General features: G+C 52.1%; 1 protein-coding gene across 1 annotated transcript; it reads left to right on the top strand.

Annotated features, from left to right (window-relative positions):
• Window positions 1–2,739: 2,739 nt before the first annotated feature.
• On the top strand, window positions 2,740–3,124 carry LOC129513823 (non-histone chromosomal protein HMG-17-like). The gene has a single exon (XM_055332183.1). The coding sequence runs from the start codon at window positions 2,751–2,753 to the stop codon at window positions 3,021–3,023; it is 273 nt and encodes a 90-aa protein (XP_055188158.1). The 5' UTR covers window positions 2,740–2,750; the 3' UTR covers window positions 3,024–3,124.
• Window positions 3,125–11,613: the final 8,489 nt, after the last annotated feature.

The raw sequence follows: 11,613 nt of genomic DNA on the forward strand, positions 1-11,613 counted from the left end.
GCCAGCAATAGTCTCGTCTAAATGGTAATATTGATAAGTTCCAGCTGAACCTCAACTAGCAGGTTGGGAGCACAGCCCTACCACTGCTTTATTGCTTCATGCTCTGGGACCCTGGGCAATAGACAGAGGGACACATAGGACCATGGTATCTGTATCCCACCCTGCCCAGGACAAAGACTGACCTATTTCTGGTACTTTTCAGGACGCTTATGGTAGAGGACAGCAACCTTACCGGAACCAGCTTGGGCAAAAGGTGGGATTTCTTGGCTCATGGAACTAAACTGCGCAGTGGACAGGGATACATCTGGCTTCAGGTACAACCGGATCCAGGGACAAATCATTAGGATGGCCTCCCTTCTGTCTCTCTCTCTCTTTCTGTGTGTGTGTGTGTGTGTGTGTGTGTGTGTGTGTGTCGGGTGACTTCCTTCTCTGCACTAAGATTACCACTCCCCGACTGCAGACCCACTTCTTGGGGGGTCTGTCAACATGGCTGTAGACAGCAGTTCCTGGCTTCCCATCACAAAGCTTTGCCACCCAACAGGGACTGTCCTCTTATTTTTATTTTTTTTAATTTTTATTTATTTATTTATGATAGTCACACACACACACACAGAGAGAGAGAGAGAGAGAGAGAGAGAGAGAGAGAAGGCAGAGACACAGGCAGAGAGAGAAGCAGGCTCCATGCACCGGGAGCCCGACGTGGGATTCGATCCTGGGTGTCCAGGATCGCGCCCTGGGCCAAAGGCAGGCGCCAAAACGCTGCGCCACCCAGGGATCCCTGTCCTCTTATTTTTAATTCAGAAAATCTCAAGAAAGGATCCTATCATGCCCAAGCCTGTGTCCTGTGCCAGACCTGTGGCTAGGGTCGGAGGGTGGTTGGTAGCCCCCACTGGAAACTCCTGGGCAGAAAAGGGGTGCTCTTCTCAGAAGTGGGTGGCACAGGGTGGCAGACCAAAGATGTACTCCAGAGAGAGGGGCTGCAAGCCAAGCTAAAGGAAGCATTTAGACGTGAGACTTGGGGAGACCCAGGGCACAGGCATGGCTGCTTCAGGGCTTGCCCCTGAGGAAGGAACATTCTCCTAGCTCCTAGCCAAAGTAATGAGGCTCCAAGGGCCATCTGGTGCCTCCCAGATTTGCCACTCAGGAATCACCAGGAGAGGGGAGCCTGCAGCCCCCGGGGCAGGGGGCAGGGTCTTGGGGAGCCAGTGGGCTCTGTGACAGAGACAGTGACAAGGGCCACCCTTGAGGGGCTAAGAGCTCTGGGCAAGCTGCAGGGAGGCCAAACTGGAAGGACTTGGCTGGAGCTCATATGTGCCCCCTCCAAGCATTCCCAGTTACAACAACAAAGGCTTTGGGGAGAGGCCAGGGTGATCAAGGGGTGCTGGCCAGCGGGATGGAGAGGGAGGGGCCATGCCTAGGTGAATCATACCCCCAGCTGGTGCAGTCTGGGGACATCTGGGGTACAGGTAATACAGGTAACATCTCTTCTCATGTGCAGGTGAAAAAAGGCTGACTACGAGCTCTGAAATGCTAGTGATTATTACTAGGTGGGGACTTTACAGATGACCTTTGCTTGATCATTAATACATTTCCATATTTTCCAAATTTTCTGCAATAAGCACATATCGCTTTTTATGCAGAAGAAAAAATGAACATGACATTTTTCAGAGAAAAATGTGACGTGACAGGTGCTATAATCGATGTACAGCCTGCTACAGAGCAGAGAGGGGGAGCCGCTATATTCAGCCTGTCTGGGGCAGGCTCACCCCCTGAGAAACAGAATACACACCAAAAAGGCTTGATTCACCAGAATTCACCCTCCTGCGCTCTGTCTTTGTTAAAAGAGGCGTGAGACAAAACGACAGCTCATCTTGAGGATGTTGTTGAGGAGGCATTCTGGAGGGAGCCTTGTTCATTCTCACCTCTGACCCCTGGCCCAGCTCCACCCAGTCCTACCCATCAATCATCACCTGAATGATTTGCTCCGAGTTGCTAGATAACCTGGCAAGGTGGGAAGGAAGAGGCAAATGTGCTTGGTAAATGTTTTCAGCAACCGAGGCTGAAACCAAAGAAAAATTGGCAAAGCTTGGCCTAGAGAGCACTGGATCAGGAGTCTGGAGACAGAGGGGAGGTTCTGGCTCAGGCCTACCTTGACACCTGGGCTGAGTCCCTCTCCTATCAGGCCCACATTCCCTCACCTGTGGAGACCCGGTAAGAGGAGAGAAATCAAGCCCCCAAAGTGGAAAAAAGCAGCCATTGCTTCCAGCCTTCTGATGATCTGAGGCTTTATGTCCAATCACAGCAAGGAAAATGCAGGAAGCATTTATCAGATTCCACAACTACCCATGAGCAATGGTCATCTGCCTATCTCACTCACTCAAGATATCCATGCATTCGGGGGCACCTGAGTGGCACAGTCAGTTAAGCATCTGACTCCTGGTTTCAGTTCAGGTCCTGATCCCTGGGTGGTAAGATCAAGCCCCACATTGGGTTCCATGCCCAGCATGGAGTCTGCTTAAAATTCTCTCTCCCTCTCCCTCTGCCCCTCCTGCTCGTTCTCTCTCTCTCCCTCTCTCTCCCTTTAACATAAATAGGTATATCTGGGGGCGCCTGGGTGGCTCAGTCGGTTAAGAGTTGGCCTTTGGGAGCAGTGTGAAGAAGAAGAGGCGAGAACGACCCCCGGACCGGCCAAAGCCCACGTGCCGCCACATCCCCGCGTCCAGCGCTTACATCCCGCCGCCGTCGCCACCATGCCCAAGAGAAAGGCTGAAGGGGATGCTAAAGGAGATAAAGCCAAGGTGAAGGATGAGCCACAGAGAAGATCTGCAAGGTTATCTGCTAAACCTGCTCCTCCAAAGCCAGAGCCCAAGCCTAAAAAGGCCCCTGCAAAGAGGGGAGAGAAGGTACCCAAAGGGATAAAGGGGAAAGCTGATGCTGGCAAGGATGGAAATAACCCTGCAGAAAATGGAGATGCCAAAACAGACCAGGCACAGAAAACTGAAGGTGCTAGAGATGCCAAGTGAAGTGTGTGCATTTTTGATAACTGTGTACTTCTGGTGACTGTACAGTTTGAAATACTATTTTTTATCAAGTTTTATAAAAATGCAGAATTTTGTTTTACTTTTTTTTTAAGCTATGTTGTTAGCACACAGAACACTTCACTGTTGTTTTGGGGGAAGGGCATATGTCACTAATAGAATATCTCCGAAGCTAGATTGATAACAAGAGGGAAAAACACCTTCCCCTTCTAGTTTTGAGAAACTTCCTCTTGGCTCCCAGGAGAAAGGATTCCTTGATGTTGACACACATGAGCCCCCCTTGGTGGTGCGGAAAAACTAAAATTCAATTTTTTTAAAGTTTTTTTTTAAATTTTTTAATTTATTTATGATAGTCACACAGAGAGAGAGATAGAGGCAGAGACACAGGCAGAGGGAGAAGCAGGCTCCATGCACCGGGAGCCCGACGTGGGATTCGATCCCGGGTCTCCAGGATCGCGCCCTGGGCCAAAGGCAGGCGCTAAACCGCTGCGCCACCCAGGGATCCCTAAAATTCATTTTTTTATGTCCTCTTCTCCCTCTTTGCCTTCAACATAGACTTGACTCCCTTAAACCCAGAGACCTGTCAGAACCTGACCCCATGAAATGGTTCCCAGTATGTCAGGCAATCTGGACTTTACGGTGTCACCACTGAGATGGCGTCCCTCAAAAGAGTTCCTTTTTTTAGCTTGTGGATCTTCAGATTAATAATTCTGCCATTTTCATTTCATTTCCTGAAAATCAGGGTCGGCTTGTGAAAAGTTGTTAAACAACATGCTGAATGTGAACTGTCAACCCTCACTCTAAACTTTCCCTGTTCAGAGCATCACATGAAGACTTCATTGGGTTCTATAGTGGCTTTCTGATTTTGGTAGTCCATTGAAGAAGGGAGTTTGAAAGTTGTTGTATACTGTTAACAATCGTCCACCCATGTCCTGCCTGAAATACCATGATTGTTTATGAAAAGTATCTTTAATAAAGCTGGATACAGTTTGGCTTGGGAAAAAAAAAAAAAGAGTTGGCCTTCGGCTCAGGTCATGATCTCAGGGTCCTGAGATCGAGCTCTGCTCAGGTTCCCTGCTCAGTGAGGAGTCCGCTTGTCCCTCCAACCTTCTGCCCCTCATCCCCACTTGTGCTCGCTCTCTCTCACTCTGTGTTCCCTCTCTCAAATAAACAAATAAAATGTTTTTAAAAATAAAATAAATAAGTAAATCTTAAAAAAAAAAAAAAGAAAGAAACCTATGCATTCCAGCCACTCAAGTATTTATAGAGCGCCAGGCACTGTGCTAGGCACCAAAGATGCAGCCGTGAACAAGACAGCCAAGGGCCCTGCCCCCATGGAGCTTACATTCCAGCAGAGGAGACAGACGAGAAGCAAAGGAAGAAATAAACATTAAGTTATGTGTTACAGGAGAATAAAAACAGGGCTAGACAGGGCTCAGGAGAAGAGGGTGGGGCCACTCAGATGCAGTGGTCACAGCAAGTGACATGTCAGCTGAGACCTGGATGGGTCAGCTGTATTGGTCAGGATAGGATAGGCTATGCTGTCATCACAAATTGACCCCCAAATCTCAGAGGTGTAACACAGCGAAGATGGAGTTCTTGACAAAGCAATGTCCAGCCAAACTGGCAACTCTCCGAGGCTGCCATGCTCCACAAAATGACTCAGTGATTCAGGGGTGCAGAGTCTCGTGGTCAGGAAGCGAGTCCCCTCGCCTCTCCTCATGGGCCATTGGCCCCAGTTAGTCTCCTGACCTGACCTAACTCCTGACCTTTCCTAATTGCAGGGGTCCAGCAGGAGCAGGGCTGGGGGCAGGCAGGAGGGTCTGGGAAGGGGAGGTGAAGGGCAGGTGGTGGGGCACTAGAAATCTCTACCACCAGCCTCTGGGGACACAGTGACAGAGCAGTCCAGGCAGGAGCAGCAGCAAGGACAGAGGCTGAACACAGGGCCTCACTGGGCAGGTCGGAGGACCGGGAAGGTGGCTTGTGGGGCTGAGGCAGAGGGCACAGGGGACGGTGGCAAGAGATGGGACCAGGGGGAAGGCAGGGACTGAGGATGCGGCCGTGACCTACAGAGGAATGCTGAGCCGTGCCTGGCATACAGCAAGCACTCAAGAAACAGGAGAGCCCTTACTGGCGTTCTGGGAATTTCTGTTCTTCCCCCAGGTCAGCGGGGGGAGCGTGTCTGGGGTGCAGAGGGAGGAGATAGGCCAGTACAACCACAGTGTGGGTCAGCTGCCCCAACCAGTTTCCCTAGTCACACTGGGCAGGCCAAGGCTCCAGGCCAGTTGGAGCTCTGACCCTCTTCTTAATGGATTGTGCCCCATGGATGCACCCATCCAAGGGACCCTCAGCAAAGAGGGAGGTGGGTAGGCGGTGGTCCCAGTGCCGCATAATGGGTTGGGTGGCATCCCCTCCCTGGAAGTTGTAATATCGGATGAGTAAAGGCGGACCAGCACATTTGAGGCCAAGCAACAGGGGGCTCCGGGTGGCCGCCCCCACTGGGTGTGCCTGTCCAAAGCCCAGCCTTGTGCTTCCAAGCACACAGACCTGAGCGCGAACTGGACTCTGCCGCTTTCTAGGTAACAACGGGCTCTTCACTTACCCTCTCCAGCCCTCCCCAGTCCCTTGTCTACAAAATGAGGTTGCCCATGAGTACTCACCTGCACAGTGAGTCTCCTACGGCACCACACCTGGCATATAGGAGGCACCCAATACATGAGAGTTCTGATATTGTCATCAGTCGGCTCTGCCCAGATAATAAATCTTTGCTGCAGAAATAAGGGCTGTTTTTCTACAGACTCTCTCCTATTGAGCAAAATTGATGACCAAAGAAGTAAGAAGATGGCAACTTCCTTCAGAGAGATCCAATCCAGATCTTTTTATTCTGGGGCTGGGGACGGAGGGCGGAGGAGGTGCCCTATAAACTTTGTAGAATTTTTTTTTGTCTTTCCACAGTTGGCACTCATGTTTTCAAAAAGGTTAATCTCCAGGAAGGTGTCTGGGTATCTTTAGGGCCTGGCTATGCCTGACAGTCAACATGTACTCAGTGTGTGTTTAACGGTTTTTCACTCAGGACATATGCTTAGAGATTGAATGAACGGATGGACAGATGGATGGCTGAGTGAATGGGCTATCTGTCCATTCCAAGGAGTGGTTTATTTTTTTTAAATTTTGTTTATTTATTTATTAATGATAGAAAGACAGAGATGCAGGCAGAGGGAGAAGCAGGCTCTCAGCAAGGAAACCAATGCAGAACTTGATCCCATGACTCGGGGATAATGCTGAGCCAAAGGCAGATGCTCAACCACTGAGCCACCCAGGCATCCCACCAAGGAGTAGTTTATTTTTTTTCTTTATTTTTTTTTAAGATTTTATTTATTTATTCATGAGAGAGAGAGAGAGAGAGAGAGAGAGAGAGAGAGAGAGAGAGAGAGAGGCAGAGAGAGAAGCGGGCTCCTTGCAGGGATCCCAGATGCTGGGATCACGCCCTGAGCTAAAGGCAGACGCTCAACCGCTGAGACATCCAGGTGTCCCACCAAGGAGTAGTTTGTTTGTTTGTTTGTTTGTTTATTTATTTATTTATTTATTTCCACCAAGGAGTAGTTTAAAGATGAAACAGTTGGTATAGGATTGTTTGCCTGTCTTCCCCTAGTCAGGCCATTCCCACCCCCTTCCTCCTCCATCTCTAACTCCTCTCCCCTCTTTCTGGAAGCTTCTTGAACATTCTCATGTACCTTCCACATTTATTACCCACCCCCATGCCCCCAGTTGCCCTCCAGGGCACTACACACACACACAGACGCATGCACACACTCCAGGGTGGAATTTGAGGTTCTCCTTCAACATCCACATTACCCAGCCTGGGGAGCACTGGGAAAGCCAAGGAATAAAGCTTTCCTTTCTCCTGAGAAAGAACTGGAGGTCTGAGACAGATAATAGACCTGGCTGAGAACAGAACAGGTCCACGTGGGGAGGGCAGTTAGATCTCTGACCTACAGGCATTCCAACTGGATGGACAGGTATGAAACTCTTTTAAGTCAAGAAAGGAATCCAGGTATCCAGACTGGCAAGCCTGGATCCTCACCTCTGTGGGTCCTGAGCACTCAGGCCTCAGCTGGCTGGAGCACAGGAACTGGGAAGTTCTTGGGTATTCAGGTGCGGGCACAGCTGGACTCAGAGGCTCATGTGATGTCACCAGGGCTTGCTCACCGTCTCTTGGTGCTTCCTGGCTCTCCTTGGCCTCTCCTAGGTTTGCTCAGAGGCATGAGCAAGATGGCCACCGGCCAGGCGCAGCTTCACAGGCCTGTGACCAGGGCGATCACACAGGGCTTCACATTCAAAGGACCCCATGCTTAGGGTTTAACGCTCCGCAGCTGCTGTCTGGAAATCCATAACCATTTGTCTTTGAATCTGTGTTTTGTAAGTGAAATCTGATGGTACAATGGAGCACGTGCCAAGGACTTGGAGCTTCAGGCCATGTACTATTCTGTCTCCATGGGACACGTTCTCAGCTGCCCCCTTACCACCCTGGCCCTGCCTGGCCTCCCCTTCTTTGTGACCATGCCACTCTCCACCCTGGGCACAGGCACAGGGAGGGTTGGGGCAGGTATCACAAGGTGTGCCAGCAGCCATCATTGCCCTGGATTGGCAACACCACTGCTCGTCTGGCATGCAACTGGAGCCCCTGTCTAGGCAGGGACGAGCCTGCCACCTACCCTCGTCCAAGGCCTGAGATCCTTGGATCACCTCTGCTGCAGGTTGAGGTGGGGGCCTGGTCAACCTCTCCAGGCCCCACCTCTAGGCCAGGGGCTAGACACAGTCTGGTGGTTGGTGGGAGGGGTAATTCAGCAACCATCAGGCCCAAGGGAGCAAGGGAGAATGCATCTGGGCACCCAGGGCAGGGTTGGGGTCTGGGAAGGTCTGCAGTATCCCCAAGCCCAAGAACACTCCCTTGGCCGGCTGTGTGTGGCTAAGGAGCCACTCCTCCTCCTATAACCTTCCTGAGTCTGCTTTGTGTTTGTCTTTTCTGGCCAGCTCAAGGTACCCTCAGGGACAAGCCACAAAATAAAAATTATACAATTTTGGTGATTCTGCACAGGAATTAAATGATCTGACATTTGCATTTAAAACTGGTATTGCACAACATAGAGATGAATGGTAAAATCCATGTTAATCATTTAAATTTTTTAATTTTTCTTTACTAGAATGACATTAAACAGCAAATAAAAAAACACCATGACAAGTTGAGTACAAGCCTATGAAAGGAAGTAAAAGCATTCTAGGTACTTTTAATGGTACTTTTTCCTGCTTTTTGAGCAAGGGGCCCTGCATTTGTTTTTGACGCTGGGCCCCACAATACCACAGCTGGTCTTAGCATCCCCAGGACAACACTGTCTCAGCTTAGCAACCCTGGCAGCAGGGGCACCTACCCAACAGCTCCCAACAGAAGTACCAGCCATCAAGCTCACAGGCCAGCCTGGGTCACATGCTCATTCCTGAACCAATCACAGCAGATGGGAGGCAGGGGCCCTCTGATTGGCCAGGTCTGGGCCTGTGTCTATCCCTAAGACTGGGGGGTTGGTAGCCCCACCTCAGTCCCTTCCAGTGGGTTCTCCATGAGGGAAGAAGGGATCCTAGTCCCAGAGGAATGGGGGCTGCTTGGTCACCAACCCCAGTGTCCTTCCTCTACACACTCCTCAAACTCAGTTTAAAAAAATAAAAAAACAGGGACACCTGGGTGACTCAGTGGTTGAGCATCTGCCTTTGGCTCAGGTGATCCTCGGGTCCTGGGGACAGAGTCCCACACTGGGCTCCCTGCAGGGAGCCTGTTTCTCCCTCTGCCTGTGTCTCTGCTTCTCTGTGTCTCTCAGGAACAAATAAATAAAATCTGAAAAAAAAAATTAAATAAAAAATAGGGACACCTGGTTGGCTCAGCCCATAAAGCATGCAACTCTTGACCTCAGGGTTCTGAGTTCGAGACCACTTTGGGTGTAGACATTACTTAAAAAAAACATGATCTTGAAAAAAAAAATAAGATCTTGAAAACAAAACAAACGAAAAAAAAAAAAAAACAACCCAGCTGGGTAAAGAACAATTTGGTTCCACTCTCCTGGCTCTTATCTTCCCAATCTCCTTCGCTGGGTCCTTCTCCCCTTCCTGGAAATGCCAGGGAAGTCCTGGGCTCTGGCCTTAGTTCCCTTCTCTTTTCCTGCCACCTTTTCCTGGACAAGCTCATGCAGTCCCACCAACTCCCTGACTACTGTCCCCAGTTGGGACCTCTATGCTGAACGTGGCTTAGGGGTCCCAACCCCACGTGACCTCTCCTCTTGGGGTCCCAGGCATCTCAGAGCTCCCCTGTCTCCACCCACACGCCTGAGAGCCCACTCCTGCTTCTTCCTCAGCCTTTCCCATCCAGTCCATGGTACCACCCATAGCCAACCCGTTCAGGCCCCAAGTCCCAGAACGTCTGGACTCTGTTTCCCATAAATGCACTTCCAGTCCCTGCCCCCCCGCCCCCATCAACCCCTGGCAGCCCTCCTTCAGAAGAGGTTCCCACATGCCCTCTCCCTCTCCTCGGGAAGCTGCTCTGCTGCAGGGCCCCAGGCCTGGCGCCTGGATGACGGTGCTGAGCTCCCCTGCTCGCTGCTCTCCCTCCGCTCCCTCTTGCTCTCCTACTGTCCCTCTTCCAATTGAGAACCATGAAGTCAGATCCCGGCCTGCCTGCCCAACTCCCAACCTTCCCCGGGGGTGTAATCGCTGAAAGCCCATTGGGGAGGGGGCAGAGCTCAGCGGTACCTCCCTGGCCGACATCTGACCCCTGTGGTGGGAACGGGCCACCTTGGCAATTCCGGCTGTCCCTGTGTCATCACCGCATACACTTGCACCCCGGAAGCCAGCCTGAGGAGGCCCAGCCGCCACTGCTTCTGCCCCGCAGGGAGCGAATACAGAGTGCCTGCTCTAGCCTGCTGGGCGCCCCCACCCCAGCTCGGCAGAGTGCCCACTCTGTGTGAGTTGGGGTGCTCCCGCCTCCTGTGGCCAGGCTGTTCCCACCCTGGCTAGGCCCTGGGCCCGGGCGGGGGGCGGTTCTTCTCTCGGCCCTTTGCTGGCTAACTCTCTCCCCATTGGGTCTGTGCTCTAGTGTCGCCCCGACACCCCCCTAAACGGTACCCCTCTACCACCCTGGCCCACATTTTTCTCGTCACCCTTACAGCGGGCTGATGTTCCAGCGTGCATTCCTCCTCTCGCTCAGCTGTCTCCTCGCTGGGGTGTAGATTCCACAGGGCAGGGAGTTCACAGGCCGCTGCATCTGGAGAACAGCACCTGGCACACAGTGGGTGCTTGATAAAGTTGTTGGCTGAAAGACCCAACCTCCTGTGGGCCAGGAAAGCATGGGAAGGTGGCTGTGAAAGAGCCCCCATCAGTGAGAGGAGGGAGGCCCCGGTGGGGGGAGGCTGTGAGGCAGAGAGGAAGCCAGCAAGGGGGGCCTGGTGGTTTGGGGGGGGGGCTTCAGAGCCAGGATGGACACTTGACCTGCTATGTCAGGGGGCATCTCTGGGTCATCCAAAGCAGGGCAGTTCCTGCTTAGTGTCTCTCCTTCCTGCTCTGCCCCTCCACTCTTGCGGTGGGGGTGGGAATCTCCTTTAAACCCAGCCTACCAAGGCTAAAGTCCACACAGTCGGGCTCGATGGGTGCTGCCCAAGCTTGGTAGTGAACCACAGAACCATGAAAGCTCAGTGCCTGGGACACTGGGGAGTTGTCCACCTAGGCCACCTGCCAGGGTGGCTCTCCACAGGGCCCAGAGCTCCTGTACTGGAGTGGGGGGATGGACGGCCTGGTAGCCGGGGCTCCATCCAGCACCTGTTGTCCAGCTTTTTCTAGGATGACTCCAGGCACAGGGAGTCTACTTCATGCATTCACTCAGGTGTTGGGCACCTGTGCACTGTGGAGCAGTCACTGTTCCAGGCACTGGAGAGTCAGTGGTGAACACGATAAACTTGCTCCCTGCCCTCCAACCGAGCTTACATTCTATTGAGAGAGATGATGACCAAGTAAGCAAATCAATAGATAATAAATTCAGATCATCATGAGAGTCATACAGGCAACTAGAACAGAGGGCAGGATGGAGAAGAGCTGGCCTGGTGGAGGCCCCCTCAGCAGCTTCTCAGAGAAAGCAGGGAGGGCCCCTTGGAGGTAGCAGCATCTGAGCTGAGCCCTGAACAACCAGACAGAACCACTGCTCACCGTGAGACCCAAGCTGTCCAAGCAGAGGAAACAGCAGGTACAAAGGCTCTGGAGCAGGAATGAGCTTGGCCAGGAAGAGAGCAGTGTGACTGGAGGGGCAGGAAGTGGGGAAGAGTACAAGGGATCAGAGGAGTTGGATCATGTGGTGGACTGTTCTGCCAGCGGTGAGAAGCCACTTGAAGAATATGATGGGACTTACCTTCGAGCGGCTCAATGTGGAACCAGGGTTTGGAGGGCAGAGCGGAGCCAGGAGACCTGAGAGGAGGCTGCCACACTGGTCCTGTAAGAACTGACAAGGGCTGAGATCGAGGTGGCCACGGTGCAGGTGAGGGAG

The sequence above is a fragment of the Nyctereutes procyonoides genome, unplaced genomic scaffold, assembly GCF_905146905.1.
Source record: "Nyctereutes procyonoides isolate TBG_1078 unplaced genomic scaffold, NYPRO_anot_genome, whole genome shotgun sequence".
Lineage (NCBI taxonomy): Eukaryota > Metazoa > Chordata > Mammalia > Carnivora > Canidae > Nyctereutes > Nyctereutes procyonoides.